The 19,736-nt window shown below is 46.3% G+C and overlaps 1 protein-coding gene across 1 annotated transcript in view; it reads right to left on the minus strand.

Annotated features, from left to right (window-relative positions):
• ptpn2b (protein tyrosine phosphatase non-receptor type 2b) overlaps positions 1–19,736 on the minus strand; it is a 31,747-nt gene that overhangs the window by 759 nt on the left and 11,252 nt on the right. The window contains exons 6-9 of the mRNA XM_014143264.3: positions 17,375–17,584; positions 9,485–9,646; positions 9,082–9,296; positions 7,442–7,549 (exon numbers count right to left, since the gene is read on the minus strand). Coding sequence (XP_013998739.1) covers positions 7,442–7,549; positions 9,082–9,296; positions 9,485–9,646; positions 17,375–17,584 — 695 coding nt within the window. The remainder of the gene's footprint in view (positions 1–7,441; positions 7,550–9,081; positions 9,297–9,484; positions 9,647–17,374; positions 17,585–19,736) is intronic.

Consider the following 19,736-nt stretch of genomic DNA (forward strand, 5'->3'; position numbering starts at 1 on the left):
CTTACCAACTCCACCGCTGTCCTTGGCATGACAATGAGTGATAGCACAAACAGACTGGCACTCAGGCTAGCAGTTGTACATTGAGGAATTTGAAATGGAAGTACATGTTTTAGTGCTTGGTCTACTGTCATCATCAAGGCATGGATAAAACAGGAAGCAGTAAGCAGCTGTTATGGTTTAAAAAGCAGGAACTATCATCTGGAGTTGCCTTGTTAGGTGATATGGGATGTTGGGACCCAGATAAGTAACTGATGTCTGTTTGCCTATCCAGATTTCCACAACTAAAAAACAATAGTTAACAAGAAATGTACCTTTACCCAAAGGACTTGTAGCTGACGTTTCTAACGGTAACATGCTGTAACGGCACACATAGACATGATGACCAGGCTTTATCCGGACAACATCGATGCTGAACAACAGAAACCTTCAGGCCAATGTATCATCATGTGACTTCAGTGTCTCTTCCTATAATCAAGTCATTACACTCAGTCACGCAGAGTAGAGGAGCACAGATCTGGGACCAGGCTAGGATGAGTAGAGGAGCACAGATCTGGGACCAGGCTAGGATGACTAGAGGAAGAGTAGAGGAGCACAGATCTGGGACCAGGCTAGGATGACTAGAGGAAGAGTAGAGGAGCACAGATCTGGGACCAGGCTAGGATGACTAGAGGAAGAGTAGAGGAGCACAGATCTGGGACCAGGCTAGGATGACTAGAGGAGCACAGATCTGGGACCAGGCTAGGATGCCCACCTCTGGAGTAACAGCAGACCAACAGACAGGCATAAACACAGTCCACGGCATGCAGAGCACTCAGAGGGTAACTCAACAAGACATACCAACAGACAGCCATAAACACAGTCCACGGCATGCAGAGCACTCAGAGGGTAACTCAACAAGACATACCAACAGACAGGCATAAACACAGTAACACAAGAAAAGCAATCACAGAAACCTGACGTCACATAAAACCAAACCAGCACTGCTGACCAGAACAGATCAGACAAGCTGGGATCTTTACGATGACGAACACGTTGGGTTGTTCTTTAAAACCTGATAGTATTATAGAATCATCTCATGAGTCGGTACAGAAGTGGGGGTTGCTGTCAGAACAGGACAGTCACAGCGCCCCCAACAGGCCGGCACTGCAGCAGCCTGCACCACTTTGATGGCAAATGCAGCCAAAACTGTCCAAGAGAGGTTTAGGCCAGAGCCATACATTAGGAAATGGGGCGGCAGGGTAGCCCATAATGACATCACACTACCCCATAATGACAAAATTAAAACAGGTCTTTAGAAATTTGTGCACAAAAAAAAAACGTATTTACATAAGTATTTAGACCCGTTGCTATGAGACTCGAAATGAAGCTCAGCTGCATCTGGTTTCCATTGATCATCCTTGAGATGTTTCTACAACTTGATTGGAGTCCACCTGGGATTAAATTCAATTGATTGGACATGACTTGGAAAGACACACACCTGTCTATATAAGGTCCCACAGTTGACATTGCATGTCAGAGCAAAAACCAAGACATGAGGTCGAAGGAATTGTCCGTAGAGTTCCGAGACAGGATTGTGTCGAAGCACAGATCTGGGGAAGGGTACAAAAACATTTCTGCAGCATTGAAGGTCCCCATCATTCTTAAATGGAAGAAGTTTGGATCCACCAAGACACTTCCTAGAGCTGGCCGACCGGCCAAACTGAGCAATCGAGGGAGAAGGACCTTGGTCAGGGAGGTGACCAAGAACCCGATGGTCACTCTAACAGAGCTCCAGAGTTCCTCTGTGGAGATGGGAGAACCTTCCAGAAGGACAACCATCTCTGCAGCACTCCACCAATCAGGCCTTTATGGTAGAGTGGCCAGACGGAAGCCACTCGTCAGTAAAAGGCACATGACAGCCTGCTTGGAGTTTGCCAAAAGGCACCTAAAGACTCTCAGACCATGAAAAACAAGATTCTCTGGTCTGATGAAACCAATATTGAACTCTTTGGCCTGAATGCCAAGCATCACGTTTGGAGGAACCCTGGCACCATCCCTACGGTGAAGCATTGTGGTGGCAGCATCATGCTGTGGGGATGTTTCTCAGCGGCAGGGACTGGGAAACTAGTCAGGATCCAGGCAAAGATGAACAGAGCAAAGTACAGAGAGATCCTTGATGAAAACCTGCTCCAGAGCGCTCAGGACCTCAGACTGGGGCAAAGGGTCACCTTCCAACAGGACAACAACGCTAAGCACACAGCCAAAACAACGCAGAAGTGGCTTCGGGACAAGTCTCTGAATGTCCGTGAGTAGCCCAGCCAGAGTGCAGACTTGAACCCGATCGAACATCTGTGGAGAGACCTGAAAATATCTGTGCAGCAACACTCCCCATCCAACCTGACAGAGCTTGAGAGGATCTGCAGAGAAGAATGGGAGAAACACCCCAAATACGGGTGTGTCAAGCTTGTAGCGTCATACCCAAGAAGACTCAAGGCTGTAATTGCTGCCAAAGGTGCTTCAACAAAGTACTGAGTAAAGGGTCTGAATACTTATGTAAATGTGATATTTCAGGGTTTTTTTATGCAAAAATGTCTAAAAACCTGTTTTTGCTTAGTCATTATGGTGTAATGTGGGTAGATTGAGGGGGAAAAAACGATTTAAGCACTTTTAGAATAAGACTAATGTAACAAAATGTGGAAAAAGTCAAGGGGTCTGAATACTTTTCGAAGGCACTGAAATCTGTCAGACACTGTAGAGCAAGAAATATACTCTGGTTTCGGCTCAGGCTACACGCCATTCAGGCTAGGCTACACGCCATTCAGGCTAGGCTACACGCCCTTCAGGCTAGGCTACACGCCCTTCAGGCTAGGCTACACGCCCTTCAGGCTAGGCTACACGCCCTTCAGGCTACACACTGACTGAAAGTGGCTTTGGATAGAATCATCTGCTAAATGGAATATATTATATATACATACAGTAGATAGATATACACTGAGCTACCAAACACTAGGAAGCTGCTGTCTGGAGACATTATACACTGAGATACCAAACACTAGGAAGCTGCTGTCTAGAGACATTATAGACTGAGATACCAAACACTAGGAAGCTGCTGTCTGGAGACATTATACACTGAGATACCAAACACTAGGAAGCTGCTGTCTAGAGACATTATACACTGAGCTACCAAACACTAGGGAGCTGCTGCCTAGAGACATTATACACTGAGATACCAAACACTAGGAAGCTGCTGTCTAGAGACATTATACACTGAGCTACCAAACACTAGGAAGCTGCTGTCTAGAGACATTATACACTGAGATACCAAACACTAGGAAGCTGCTGTCTAGAGACATTATACACTGAGATACCAAACACTAGGAAGCTGCTGTCTAGAGACATTATACACTGAGATACCAAACACTAGGAAGCTGCTGTCTAGAAACATTATACACTGAGCTACCAAACACTAGGAAGCTGCAGTCTAGAGACATTATACACTGAGATACCAAACACTAGGAAGCTGCTGTCTAGAGACATTATACACTGAGATACCAAACACTAGGAAGCTGCTGTCTAGAGACATTATACACTGAGCTACCAAACACTAGGAAGCTGCTGTCTAGAGACATTATACACTGAGATACCAAACACTAGGAAGCTGCTGTCTAGAGACATTATACACTGAGATACCAAACACTAGGAAGCTGCTGTCTAGAGACATTATACACTGAGATACCAAACACTAGGAAGCTGCTGTCTAGAGACATTATACACTGAGATACCAAACACTAGGAAGCTGCTGTCTAGAGACATTATACACTGAGATACCAAACACTAGGGAGCTGCTGTCTAGAGACATTATACACTGAGATACCAAACACTAGGGAGCTGCTGTCTAGAGACATTATACACTGAGATACCAAACACTAGGAAGCTGCTGTCTAGAGACATTATACACTGAGATACCAAACACTAGGAAGCTGCTGTCTGGAGACATTTAAGCCTTTTAACCACTGATCTTCTTATTTATGTTCCAGTAACAGGAAGAAACTGGAGACTTCATGTGTGTATAATACACTGCTCCAAAAAATAAAGGGAACACTTAAACAACTCAATGTAACTCCAAGTCAATCACACTTCTGTGAAATCAAACTGTCCACTTAGGAAGCAACACTGATTGACAATAAATTTCACATGCTGTTGTGCAAATGGAATAGACAACAGGTGGAAATGATAGGCAATTAGCAAGACACCCCCAATAAAGGAGTGGTTCTGCAGGTGGTGACCACAGACCACTTCTCAGTTCCTATGCTTCCTGGCTGATGTTTTGGTCACTTTTGAATGCTGGCGGTGCTTTCACTCTAGTGGTAGCATGAGACGGAGTCTACAACCCACACAAGTGGCTCAGGTAGTGCAGCTCATCCAGGATGGCACATCAATACGATCTGTGACAAGAAGGTTTGCTGTGTCTGTCAGCGTAGTGTCCAGAGCATGGAGGCGCTACCAGGAGACAGGCCAGTACATCAGGAGACGTGGAGGAGGCCATAGGAGGGCAACAACCCAGCAGCAGGACTGCTACCTCTGCCTTTGTGCAAGGAGGAGCAGGAGAAGCACTGCCAGAGCCCTGCAAAATGACCTCCAGCAGGCCACAAATGTGCATGTGTCTGCTCAAACGGTCAAAAACAGACTCCATGAGGGTGGTATGAGGGCCCGACGTCCACAGGTGGGGGTTGTGCTTACAGCCCAACACCGTGCAGGACGTTTGGCATTTGCCAGAGAACACCAAGATTGGCAAATTCACCACTGGCGCCCTGTGCTCTTCACAGATGAAAGCAGGTTCACACTGAGCACATGTGACAGAGTCTGGAGACGCCGTGGAGAACGTTCTGCTGCCTGCAACATCCTCCAGCATGACCGGTTTGGCGGTGGGTCAGTCATGGTGTGGGGTGGCATTTCTTTTGGGGGCCGCACAGCCCTCCATGTGCTCGCCAGAGGTAGCCTGACTGCCATTAGGTACCGAGATGAGATCCTCAGACCCCTTGTGAGACCATATGCTGGTGCGGTTGGCCCTGGGTTCCTCCTAATGCAAGACAATGCTAGACCTCATGTGGCTGGAGTGTGTCAGCAGTTCCTGCAAGAGGAAGGCATTGATGCTATGGACTGGCCCGCCCGTTCCCCAGACCTGAATCCAATTGAGCACATCTGGGACATCATGTCTCGCGCCATCCACCAACGCCACGTTGCACCACAGACTGTCCAGGAGTTGGCGGATGCTTTAGTCCAGGTCTGGGAGGAGATCCCTCAGGAGACCATCCGCCACCTCATCAGGAGCATGCCCAGGCGTTGTAGGGAGGTCATACAGGCACGTGGAGGCCACACACACTACTGAGCCTCATTTTGACTTGTTTTAAGGACATTACATCAAAGTTGCATCAGCCTGTAGTGTGGTTTTCCACTTTAATTTTGAGTGTGACTCCAAATCCAGACCTCCATGGGTTGATAAATTGGATTTCCATTGATTATTTTTGTGTGATTTTGTTGTCAGCACATTCAACTATGCAAAGAAAAAAGTATTTAATAAGATTATTTCATTCATTCAGATCTAGGATGTGTTATTTTAGTGTTCCCTTTATTTTTTTGAGCAGTGTATATAATATCATTGTGTATGTGTGCCATTCAGAGGGTGAAGGGCAAGACAAAAGATTTATGTGCCTGTGAATGGGGGTGTGGTAGTAGGTGCCAGGCGCACTGGTTTGTGTGTGTCAAGAACTGCAACGCTGCTGGGTTTTTCACACTCTACAGTTTCCCTTGTGTATCAAGAACGGTCCACAACCCAAAGGACATCCAGCCAACTTGACAACTGTGGGAAGCATTGGAGTCAACATGGGCCAGCATCCCTGTGGGGCGCTTTCGACACCTTGTAGAGTCCACGCCCCGACGAACTGCGGCTGTTCTGAGGGCAAAAGGGGGAGGTGGGCATGTGACAAGGGCACATCCACCTCTGGCCTGCTGGCCCCCCTACCTCTGAGGAAGCACAGTTCCCGCTCAGCCCAGTCAAAACTGTTCGCTGCTCTGGCACCCCTATGGTGGAACAAGCACCCTCACGACGCCAGGACAGCGGAGTCAATCACCACCTTCCGGGGACACCTGAAACCCCACCTGCTAAATGACATAAATGTAAATGACTGGCTGGCTGGCTGACTGGCTGGCTGGCTGGCTGGCTGACTGGCTGGCTGGCTGGCTGGCTGGCTGGCTGACTGGCTGACTGGCTGACTGGCTGGCTGGCTGACTGGCTGACTGGCTGGCTGGGGTGTAGGGTGAAGTTCCCCCTAGATGCTGAACTTCAGTCAGTTTTGTATTTTCCCCCACTAATGGTTAAGGTTAGGATATGGGGAGGGGAAGCTGATCCTAGATCTGTATGTAGGGGAAACGAGCCGTGGGTGGTTGTCTAGCTATCAGATGAAGCAGCAGCTCACAGAGTAATAAGAAGTACAATTTTACCATCTCATCTCCCCTGCAGCTATTCTGCTTATTGGAGCCCTTCCAGAACTAGCACACCTGATTCCACTAATAAGGGCTGGATGGTTAGTTGACCAATTAAAACCAGGTGATACTAGTCCAGAAATAGATATGTGGAATGGCTCGGGGTACTGGAGGAGAGGGTTGGGAAACACTACAAGAGAAATAAAATGTATTATCCCAAACAGGAAGCTATGTTATGTTGAGGTGACAGTAGAAATATAGTCTATACATGTTTTACACACAAACTATTACCCTTTAACACAGGAAGTCCTAGTGAACAGAAAAACAATAAAACAAATTGTCCCTGTGAATTAATCACCTTTCAATACAGACATGTTTGGATCCAAAACAATATCCTGGTTATTTCATGTGATGATGAAGGTAATTTAGTTAAAGGTACAGTGAGTGTAATGATAATGTATTTTAAAGGTACAGTGACAGTGAGTGTAATGATAATGTATTTTAAAGGTGCAGTGAGTTTAATGATAATGTATTTTAAAGGTGCAGTGAGTGTAATGATAATGTATTTTAAAGGTGCAGTGAGTGTAATGATAATGTATTTTAAAGGTGCAGTGAGTGTAATGATAATGTATTTTAAAGGTGCAGTGACAGTGAGTGTAATGATAATGTATTTTAAAGGTGCAGTGAGTGTAATGATAATGTATTTTAAAGGTGCAGTGAGTGTAATGATAATGTATTTTAAAGGTGCAGTGACAGTGAGTGTAATGATAATGTATTTTAAAGGTGCAGTGAGTGTAATGATAATGTATTTCAAAGGTGCAGTGAGTGTAATGATAATGTATTTTAAAGGTGCAGTGACAGTGAGTGTAATGATAATGTATTTTAAAGGTGCAGTGAGTGTAATGATAATGTATTTTAAAGGTGCAGTGAGTGTAATGATAATGTATTTCAAAGGTGCAGTGGACAGATGAATCCTCACCTTTTTCTCTTCTTTTCAGAGTCTGTTATGCTGGGCTTCGTCTGCTTGGGGTCCGTGATCTTGGGGGTACAGTTAGACACCCTCTCATCGCGCGGTCTCTTGCGAGCACTGTCACAAAAGCAGCAAAAATGGATGCAAGTCAATCAAACCTTTTTGCCACTAAGTTTAGCATTCCAGCACCCTGATCAGAATAGAGGCAATCAATACAGAAAGCTTCTCCTTACATCCCCAGACTCTTTGGGACAGTTTCCCGTATCAAAATGTAATTCATGTCGAAAAAATGATTGAATATGTTTTAGTCAAGGAATACACCTAATCTGTGTCCAGGAAACCAGCCCTGAGAGAAGAGAAACACTGCAAAGACAACCAGCTAAAAGCAGCAGTGTCTCTTCTCTGACAGCACCTCATCCCTCATCCCTGTCCCCAGACAGTCTGTCTCTACGCCCCCAGACAGTCCGCCTCTACGCCCCCAGACAGTCCGCCTCTACGCCCCCAGACAGTCCGCCTCTACGCCGCCAGACAGTCCACCGCCAGACAGTCCGCCTCTACACCGCCAGACAGTCCGCCTCTACGCCGCCAGACAGTCTGTCTCTACACCGCCAGACAGTCTGTCTCTACACCGCCAGTCCACCGCCAGACAGTCCGCCTCTACGCCCCCAGACAGTCCGCCTCTACGCCGCCAGACAGTCCGCCTCTACGCCCCCAGACAGTCCGCCTCTACGCCCCCAGACAGTCCGCCTCTTCGCCCCCAGACAGTCCGCCTCTACGCCCCCAGACAGTCCGCCTCTACGCCCCCAGACAGTCCGCCTCTACACCGCCAGACAGTCCGCCTCTACACTGCCAGACAGTCCGCCTCTACGCCCCCAGACAGTCCACCGCCAGACAGTCCGCCTCTACACCGCCAGACAGTCCGCCTCTACGCCCCCAGACAGTCCGCCTCTACGCCCCCAGACAGTCCGCCTCTACGCCCCCAGACAGTCCGCCTCCACACCGCCAGACAGTCCGCCTCTACGCCGCCAGACAGTCCGCCTCTACGCCGCCAGACAGTCCGCCTCTACACCGCCAGACAGTCCGCCTCTACGCCCCCAGACAGTCCACCGCCAGACAGTCCGCCTCTACGCCCCCAGACAGTCCGCCTCTACACCGCCAGACAGTCCGCCTCTACACCGCCAGACAGTCCGCCTCTACGCCCCCAGACAGTCCGCCTCTACGCCCCCAGACAGTCCGCCTCTACACCGCCAGACAGTCCGCCTCTACGCCGCCAGACAGTCCGCCTCTACGCCGCCAGACAGTCCGCCTCTACGCCGCCAGACAGTCCGCCTCTACGCCCCCAGACAGTCCGCCTCTACGCCCCCAGACAGTCCGCCTCTACGCCGCCAGACAGTCCGCCTCTACGCCGCCAGACAGTCCGCCTCTACGCCGCCAGACAGTCCGCCTCTACGCCGCCAGACAGTCCGCCTCTACGCCGCCAGACAGTCCGCCTCTACGCCCCCAGACAGTCCGCCTCTACGCCCCCAGACAGTCCGCCTCTACACCGCCAGACAGTCCGCCTCTACACCGCCAGACAGTCCGCCTCTACGCCCCCAGACAGTCCGCCTCTACGCCCCCAGACAGTCCGCCTCTACTACACCAATACTCACTTAGCTGTGCTCTCGTCCACATCCTGTTCCTTATATGGTGACTCTGTCCCCGTCGTTCTCTCCCCCAGCTCTGCGTCCCCCCCCTCTTCCCCCCGGGACACCCGGCTGCCATTGTATTTCTCCAGGGGACACTTGGAGGGTGGCTGGGTAGGAAGAAGGGATTCAGAATCAGACACTGGGTCCTGGTCCTCTTTAGATAGCTCACGCCACATTTTCTGGAGGAAACAGAGAAAGAAGGAGAGAGAGAGAGAGAGAGATTAACTCAAATAGAACTTTGATGAAATCACTTGGCCTCTGAGCCAGCCGCCCCACAGGTGCTCGACATGTACTAGAGAGCAGTCCCCCATGATGTACTTGGCTCCTTACAGCTAGCTAGGTGTGGGGTTAGGGTTAGCTGTGTTACCTGTACAGAGCAGTCCCCCATGATGTACTTGGCTCCCTCCAGGACGGCCCTGTAGGAGAAACGTAGCTGGTCAGGAGTCTGGATCAGACCCATACGGAACTTCCTCATGTCCAGCAGCACAGCCTTGATGTCCACAGACGACGGGTCTTTCCTCTTGTCCATCTGACACCACAGAGACAGACAAAGACACCACAGGTTCAGTGGTTGAGTGCTGAAGACGTATTTGTTGGCTGTGAACGTTCCTTTTGCTTAAAAATGCTCATCATGCTTATTCCATTTAATCTAATTCAATACAACTATTTATTCCCTAAGGGGCAATTAAGAAAGGCAATTTAGGTTCGAAAAATATCCAGATATAATACAGTATAGAGACATCACTCTCACATAGTGTTTATAGCCAAGAGCTAGCTAACGGTCCTACAGGTAGTCTCTTCACTTTCCCCAGCTAGCTAACAGGTAGTCTCTCCACTCTCCCCAGCTAGCTAACAGGTAGTCTCTCCACTCTCCCCAGCTAGCTAACGGACTTACAGGTAGTCTCTCCACTCTCCCCGGCTAGCTAACGGTCCTACAGGTAGTCTCTCCACTCTCCCCAGCTAGCTAACAGGTAGTCTCTCCACTCTCCCCAGCTAGCTAACGGACCTACAGGTAGTCTCTCCACTCTCCCCGGCTAGCTAACGGACCTACAGGTAGTCTCTCCACTCTCCCCAGCTAGCTAACGGACTTACAGGTAGTCTCTCCACTCTCCCCAGCTAGCTAACGGACCTACAGGTAGTCTCTTCACTCTCCCAGCTAGCTAACGGACCTACAGGTAGTCTCTCCACTCTCCCCAGCTAGCTAACAGGTAGTCTCTCCACTCTCCCCAGCTAGCTAACAGGTAGTCTCTCCACTCTCCCCAGCTAGCTAACGGACCTACAGGTAGTCTCTCCACTCTCCCCAGCTAGCTAACGGACCTACAGGTAGTCTCTTCACTCTCCCAGCTAGCTAACGGTCCTACAGGTAGTCTCTCCACTCTCCCCAGCTAGCTAACAGGTAGTCTCTCCACTCTCCCCAGCTAGCTAACGGACCTACGGGTAGTCTCTCCACTCTCCCCAGCTAGCTAACGGTCCTACAGGTAGTCTATTCACTCTCCTCAGCTAGCTAACAGGTAGTCTCTCCACTCTCCCCAGCTAGCTAACGGTCCTACAGGTAGTCTCTTCACTCTCCCCAGCTAGCTAACGGACCTACGGGTAGTCTCTCCACTCTCCCCAGCTAGCTAACGGACTTACAGGTAGTCTCTCCACTCTCCCCAGCTAGCTAACGGACCTACAGGTAGTCTCTCCACTCTCCCCAGCTAGCTAACAGGTAGTCTCTCCACTCTCCCCAGCTAGCTAACGGACCTACAGGTAGTCTCTCCACTCTCCCCAGCTAGCTAACGGACCTACGGGTAGTCTCTCCACTCTCCCCAGCTAGCTAACGGTCCTACGGGTAGTCTCTCCACTCTCCCCAGCTAGCTAACGGACCTACGGGTAGTCTCTCCACTCTCCCCAGCTAGATAACGGACCTACAGGTAGTCTCTTCACTCTCCCCAGCTAGCTAACGGTCCTACAGGTAGTCTCTCCACTCTCCCCAGCTAGCTAACAGGTAGTCTCTCCACTCTCCCCAGCTAGCTAACAGGTAGTCTCTCCACTCTCCCCAGCTAGCTAACGGTCCTACAGGTAGTCTCTCCACTCTCCCCAGCTAGCTAACGGACCTACAGGTAGTCTCTCCACTCTCCCCAGCTAGCTAACGGTCCTACAGGTAGTCTCTTCACTCTCCCCAGCTAGCTAACAGGTCGTCTCTCCACTCTCCCCAGCTAGCTAACGGTCATCGTAACAAACAGTCAGGGAGAATCTAAAATTCCAAAAGAGATGCATAGAGAATTATTATTATATATATTTTTTATTTTAATGGCGAGGATATACAGTGCAGTCGGAAAGTATTCAGACCCCTTGACTTCTTCCACATTTTGTTATGTTACAGCCTTATTCTAAAATGTATTAAATTGATTAGGTAAAAAAAAAATTTAAACATCTAAACACAATACACCATAATGACAAAGCAAAAACAGGTTTTTAGACATTTAAAAAAAAAAATGAAATATCACAGTGTCATGACGTTGGCCTGTGGGTAAGGTTTATGACCCCCCCATAAATACCTTTCTCCCTTCCCCTCTCTTTCTGACCCTACTGAAGGACTTGAATAGCCTGTGTTAAATATAGAGAGTCTGGGAACATCAAACAAATGTGGAAAAGGAACCATATTTTGGTAATAAAACCAGTTGGAAATATGCTTGGGAACGTAATGAGTATGGATGTCAGTTCGGTTGTCATCTGAGACATTATGACTGATGACAGGACGACATAAACTGTACCCGAGAAAGTATACACCCTCTAGTTATCAGAGTAACATGGAATTGTTATGCAATTGAAATGTTTGATTTTGAAATTGTTTGTTAGGAGATTAAATGTAATTTTAGCTTCCAAATGAGAGAATTGGGTTTTCATAAGGAAAGTGCCCTGCTTGATCAGTGGCCCGCCCCTGTGAAGAGACAGGGGTTATAAACGATGAAACACATCCTTCCCCCCTCTCCACTATATAAGCCTTTGACGAAAAGATAACCAATGTTCCAGTACGTGAGGTCTGCAGCCTCTACGTTAGAAGGACACACGTCAAGTACAGAACTAAGCCAACCTCGGCGTGAGCTCTGGTGGCGAATGGTATGAACTTTGAGCTTATTCACTACAGAAGTGATACTTCCTAGCCGTTGAGTTAGCAGCGGCCGCTGTAGACGGGGGCTAGGAAAGGACGGACGACGGATCCAGTCTAACAGACAGACAAAGATACCACCACGTATCCAATTTACCACCAGAGACATTCTTCCGAGGACAGGAAGATCTGTTGGCCAACCCGGCCAGCATCTACGACCAATCTACCGAAGCGCAGCTCAGAGTAAATATTTATTGGATTTTCCTTTTCCAAATGGGCGGTAATTTAGAATGCATAAGATAATGTATTTACGATAGCATAGCTGCTGTTTCTTCGTTCCTAAGTCTTCCCGCTCTTTCATTCAAGCCCAACCCCCTTTCCTTTGTGTAACCAGCCATCATGTATGACATCATTTGTATTCGGTGTATTTGTAATTCTGTGTGATTAGTTTAGGTATTTAGTAAATAAATAATTAAACCCAATTTTGTATTGCTGATTCAACTTGTTAGCCAGGGTTCGTGAAGATAGCCAAGAATTTACAACTTTCATTATGAGACTGAAAATAAGATCAGGGTTAATATTGACTGCTATCGATGTAAAATATGACTAAGTATTTTAAGAGTTTATTCGGAAGATAACGGCTCTATAAACGTTCTTCCGTGGTGCCCCGACTTTCTAGTTAATCACATTTACATGATTAGCTTAATCAGGTAATATTAATTACAGAGAAAGGATTTTATAGGTTAGCATGTCATATCACGTAATCCGGCATAGCCAAAGACACGACAACATTCACGTAAGTATTCAGACCCTTAACTCAGTACTTTGTTGAAGCACCTTTGGCAGCGATTACAGCCTCAAGTCTTCTTGGGTATGACGCTACAAGCTTGGCACACCTGTATTTGGGGAATTTCTCCCATTGTTCTCTGTAGATCCTCTCAAGCTCCGTCAGGTTGGATGGGGAGCGTCGCTGCACAGCTATTTTCAGATCTCTCCACAGATGTTCGATCGGGTTCAAGTCTGGGCTCTGGCTGGGCCACTCAAGGACATTCAGAGACTTGTCCCGAAGTCACTCCTGCATTGTCTTGGCTGTGTGCTTAGGGTCGTTGTCCTGTTGGAAGATGAACCTTCGCCCCAGTCTGAGGTCCTGAGCGCTCTGGAGCAGGTTTTCGTCAAGAATCTCTCAGTACTTTGCTCCGTTAATCTTTGCTTCGATCCTGACTAGTCTCCCAGTCCCTGCCGCTGAGAAACATCCCCACAGCATGATAATGCCACCACCATGCTTCACTGTAGGGATGGTGCCAGGGTTCCTCCAGACGTGACACTTGGCATTCAAGCCAAATAGTTCGATCTTGGTTTCATCAGACCAGAGAATCTTGTTTTTCATGGTCTGAGAGTCCTTTAGGTGTCTTTTGGCAAACTCTCAGCAGGCGGTTATGTGCCTTTTAGTGAGGAGTGGCTTCCGTCTGGCCACTCTACCATAAAGGCCTGATTGGTGGAGTGCTGCAGAGATGGTTGTCGTTCTGGAAGGTTCTCCCATCTCCACAGAGGAACTCTGGAGCTCTATCAGTGTGATCATCAGGTTCTTGGTCACCTCTGACCAAGGCCCTTGTCCCCCGATTGCTCAGTTTGGCCGGGTCTAGGAAGAGTCTTGCTGGTTCCAAACATCTTCCATTTAAGAACGATGGAGGCCACTGTGTTCTTGGGGACCTTCAATGCTGCAGAAATGTTTTGGTAATCTTCCCCTGTGGCCTGACACAATCATGTCTCGGAGCTCAACGGACAATTCCTTCGACCTCATGTCTTGGTTTTTGCTCTGACAGGTTCTGTCAACTCTGGGACCTCATATAGACAGTGTGCCTTTCCAAATCATGTCCAAGCTATTGAATTTACCACAGTTGGACTCCAATCAAGTTCTAGAAACATCGCAATGATGATCAACGGAAACAGGATGCACCGGAGCTCAATTTCGAGTCTCATAGCAAAGGGTCTGAATACTTAAAACCTGTTTGGGATAGGGGGCAGTATTTTCACGGCCGGATGAAAAAAACGATTTAAACTGGTTACTACTCTTGCCCAGAAACTGAGAGAATATGCATATTATTAGTAGATTTGGATAGAAAACACTCTGAAGTTTCTAAAACGGTTTGAATGGTGTCTGTGAGTATAACAGAACTCATATGGCAGGCAAAAACCTGAGAAGATTCCAAGTAGGAAGTGGCCTGTCGGCGAATTTGTAGTCCTTCTTTTGCTTCTCTATCGAACCTACAGTATCGGAGCTGTTACGTGGCACTTTCTAAGGCTTCTATTGGCTCTCTATAAAGCCTTCAGAATGCGGATTGAGGCGTCTCCTGTCTCTGGGCAGAGTAGAGGAGCTCAGTTTGTCAGTGGTCTGCCTAGTGACTAAGAGATTGGAGATGCGCGGTCCTGCGACCATGCTGTTTTTTCTTTTCGTCTTTGAATGAATACACAATTGTCCGGTTGGAATATTATCACTATGTTACCATAAAAATACCATAAAAATTGATTTTAACCTGTTAGGGCTAGGGGGCAGTATTGACACGGCTGGATAAAAAACGTACACGATTTAATCTGGTTACTACTCCTGCCCAGTAACTAGAATATGCATATAATTATTGGCTTTGGATAGAAAACACTCCAAAGTTTCTAAAACTGTTTGAATGGTGTCTGAGTATAACAGAACTCAAATGGCAGGCCAAAACCTGAGAAGATTCTGTACAGGATGTACCCTGTCTGACCATTTCTTGGCCTTCTTTGCCATCTCTATCCAAAACAAAGGATCTCTGCTGTTACGTGACACTTCCTACGGCTCCAATGGTCTCTCAGAAGGCGGAAAAAAGCTGAATCGTGGCTTTGCAGGCTCTGGCTGAAAAAAAGTAGCGCGTTTGGGTAGTGGCTGGTTACAGTACTGTGAGACTCAGGCTCGTGCCCGCGTCGACCGAATGCTTTGTTTTCTTTCCCCTGTTTACCTAAACGTAGATTCCCGGTCGGAATATTATCGCTTTTTTACGAGAAAAATGGCATAAAAATGGATTTTAAACAGCGGTTGACATGCTTCGAAGTACGGTAATGGAATATTTAGAATTTTTTTGTCACGAATTGCGCCATGCTCGTAACCCTGATTTACCATTTCGGATAGTGTCTGGAACGCACGAACAAAACGCCGCTATTTGGATATAACGATGGATTATTTTGGACCAAACCAACATTTGTTATTGAAATAGCAGTCCTGGGAGTGCATTCTGACGAAGACAACAAAGGTAATCAAACTTTTGTAATAGTAAATCGGAGTTTGGTCAGGGCTAAACTTGGTGGGTGTCTAAATGGCTAGCCGTGATGGCTGGGCTATCTACTGAGAATATTGCAAAATGTGCTTTCACCGAAAAGCTATTTTAAAATCGGACACCTCGATTGCACAAAGGAGTTCTGTATCTATAATTCTTAAAATAATTGTTATGTTTTTTTGTGAACGTTTATCGTGAGTAATTTCGTAAATTCACCGGAGGTTTGCGGGGGGCATGCTAGTTCTGAACGTCACATGCTAATGTAAAAAGCTGGTTTTTGATATAAATATGAACTTCATTGAACAAAACATGCATGTATTGTATAACATAATGTCCTAGGTGTGTCATCTGATGAAGATCATCAAAGGTTAGTGCTGCATTTAGCTGTCTTCTGGGTTTTTGTGACATTATATGCTAGCTTGAAAAATGGGTGTCTGATTATTTCTGGCTGGGTACTCTGCTGACATAATCTAATGTTTTGCTTTCGTTGTAAAGCCTTTTTGAAATCGGACAGTGTGGTTAGATTAACGAGAGTCTTGTCTTTAAAATGCTGTAAAATAGTCATATGTTTGAGAAATTGAAGTAATAGCATTTTCTAAGGTATTTGAAAATCGCGCCACGGGATTCAACTGGCTGTTGCGTAGGTGGGACGAATTCGTCCCGCCTAGCCCAGAGAGGTTAAACAGCGTTTGACATGCTTCTAAGTACGGTAAAGGAACATTTGGAATTTTTTTGTCTCGATATGCGCTCGCGCGTTACCCTTTGGATAGTGACCTGAACGCACGAACAAATCGGAGGTATTTGGACATAACTATGGATTATTTGGAACAAAAACAACATTTCTTGTGGAAGTAGCAGTCCTGGGAGTGCATTCTGACGAAGATCAGCAAAGGTAATACCATTTTTCTAACAGTAATTCTGAGTTTAGTGTGCGCCGAAGTTGGCGGGTGTCAAAATAGCTAGCCGTGATGGCTGAGCTATGTACTCAGAATATTGCAAAATGTGCTTTAGCCGAAAAGCTATTTTAAAATCTGACATAGCGATTGCATAAAAAAGTTCTGTCTATAATTCTTAAAATAATTGTTATGTATTTTGTCAACGTTTATGATGAGTAATTTAGTAAATTCACCGGAAGTTTTGGGTGGGAATGCATGTTCTGAACATCACATGCCAATGTAACAAGCTGTTTTTGGATATAAATATGAACTTGATTGAAAAAAACATGCATGTATTGTATAACATAATGTCCTAGGAGAGTCATCTGATGAAGATCATCAAAGGTTAGTGCTTCATTTAGCTGTGTTTTGGGTTTATGTGACATATATGCTTGCTTGGAAAATGGCTGTGTGATTGTTTTTGGCTATGTACTCTCCTAACATAATCTAACGTTTTGCTTTCGGTGTAAAGCCTTTTTGAAATCGGACAATGTGGTTAGATTAACGAGAGTCTTGTCTTTAAAATGGTGTAAAATAGTCCTATGTTTGAAAAATTACAATTATTGCATTTTTGAGGTTATTTGTATTTCGCTCCACGTTCTTCCATTGGATATTTGGCGAGGCGTTAGATGCAAGATTAAGTAAATAATGTATTTCAGTTTATTTTTGTGTGCAAACATTTCTGAAAAGCTGTTTTCACTTCGTCATTATGGAGTATTGTGTGTAGATTGATGCAATTAAAAAAAAAAAATGTAATCCTTTTTAAAATAAGGCTGTAACGTAACAAAATGTGGAAAAAGGGAAGGGGTCTGAATACTTTCCGAACACACGGACCTTGGTGAAGACCGAATGCGGCCCACGGGGGAAACGAGTTTTACATCACTGGTTTATAGTGTCGACTATAAGTGTAAGGGGGCAGGGCTTACCAGGACCAGACAGGTGTCAACCAATGAGAGGGTCCCTGAGCGGCCAATTCCAGCGCTGCAGTGCACTACCGCCGGTCCGTGGTCCGCCCCCAACGAGCCAGACTCCCGCACCTTGAACAGGAAGTTGAGGAAGGACGCCGGCGATTCTGGGACACCAAAGTCAGGCCAGGTGGTGTAGTGAAAGTGATAGATCTCTCTCTTCTCGCCCGTCTGGAAGACACAACAGAGGACAAAAGACATCGCTTGTGTCCCAAATGGCAACCTATTCCCTCGTACATTACTTTTGACCAGAGCCCCGTGGGTCCCGGTCTAAACTGCACCATAAATGGAATAGGGTGCCATTTGGGGCCCTACTGTACAAATGGACAGGAGCAGGATTGGACTCAATTCCATTTCAATTCAGGAAGCAAACTGAAATTCCAGTTCTCATCCTTGAAAATAATAGATAGTAGAACACTGCATTGACCCTAACCCTGGAGATAGTGGAACACTGCATTGACCCTAACCCTGGAGATAGTGGAACACTGCATTGACCCTAACCCTGGAGATAGTGGAACACTGCATTGACCCTAACCCTGGAGATAGTGGAACACTGCATTGACCCTAACCCTGGAGATAGTAGTACACTGCATTGACCCTAACCCTGGAGATAGTAGAACACTGCATTGACCCTAACCCTGGAGATGGTAGAACACTGTATGCGGTCCCTGGGAAGGAAGGGAGGACGATAAACTGAAAGTTACCGACACTGACATTTCCCTCCTCTAACCAAAGCAATTTTACTGACGTCCGTAATTTCGATGATTAGGCTATACAACGTTCCTGCAGACATTTTGGTTCTAAAACCATTATTTGCCCTAAACCTGCTTCTTGCATAGAAAGTATCTGCCCTGTCTCACTGTAGGCTCTCACTCCCTCTCCCCCTTTGCACACGGAGTGAAGGGAGGCATGCATTTACTGTTGTTAAAAAAAGAGGAGAGTCTCAGCTTTATGAGAGTATAGAAAGTATTTCTCAACACTCAATGTTAAGGAAATAACACCACTTTACTGAGTATGTAATTGAGATGATGCACCGGCGATACGAATTGTAGCCATTTGTTTATTTGTAGGACATTAAATGTGCTGTTAGATCAACTGCATGGCTATTTAGCAATAGCTATATGCTACACAATTCACCCCCTGAGGGGGTGGGAACTCAAAACACTTGATTCCCCACTTCCTCAGATGGTGAATTGTGTCGCATATAGCCATGGCCAGCAATATGCACAAAAACAGGCAGGCACATGCCTGAACATGTAAGATGAAATAGCTGACTAATTTCATGTCTTACTTGACACTGGAAAAAGTCATTCTAGAGCCATGCCGCTAATGGTTTAAATAAGACGAGCTGGGTTGGAGAGGCCTCTGCTGCTACCTACTGTAGTAACAGCTGGAGGTCGACCGATTAAATCGGAATGGACGATTAATTAGGGACGATTTCAAGTTTTCATAACAACCGGTAATCGGCATTTTTGGACACCGATTATGGCCGATTACATTGCACTCCACGAGGAGACTGCGCGGCAGGCTGACTACCTGTTACGCATGTGCAGCAAGGAGCCAAGGTAAGTTGCTAGCTAGCATTAAACCCATCTTATAAAAAACTAATTCAGTCACTAGTTAACTACACATGGTTGATGATATTACTAGTTTATCTAGCTTGTCCAGCGTTGCATATAATCGAATCACAGCCTACTTCACCAAACGGGTGATTTAACAAGCTGTCGTTGCACCAATGTGTACCTAACCATAAACATCAATGCCTTTCTTAAAATCAACACACAAGTATATATTTTTAAACCTGCATATTTAGTTAATATTGCCTGCTAACATGAATTTCTTTTAGCTAGGGAAATTGTGTCACTTCTCTTGTGTTCTGTGTAAGCAGAGTCAGGGTATATGCAGCAGTTTGGGCCGCCTGGCTCATTGCAAACTGTGTGAAGACCATTTGTTCCTAACAAAGACTGTAATTAATTTGCCAGAATTTTACATAATTATGACATAACATTGAAGGTTGTGCAATGTAACAGGAATATTTAGACTTAGGGATGCCACCCGTTAGATAAAATACGGAACGGTTCTGTATTTCACTGAAAGAATAAATGTTTTGTTTTTGAAATGATAGTTTCCGGGTTTTGACCATATTAATGACCTAAGGCTCGTATTTCTGTGTGTTATTATGTTATAATTAAGTCTATGATTTGATAGAGCAGTCTGACTGAGCGGTGGTAGGCACCAGCAGGCTCGTAAGCATTCATTCAAACAGCACTTTCCTGCATTTGCCAGCAGCTCTTCGCTGTGCTTCAAACATTGCGCTGTTTAT

This window comes from Salmo salar, chromosome 14 (assembly GCF_965601325.2).
Source record: "Salmo salar chromosome 14, fSalSal1, whole genome shotgun sequence".
Taxonomy (NCBI): domain Eukaryota; kingdom Metazoa; phylum Chordata; class Actinopteri; order Salmoniformes; family Salmonidae; genus Salmo; species Salmo salar.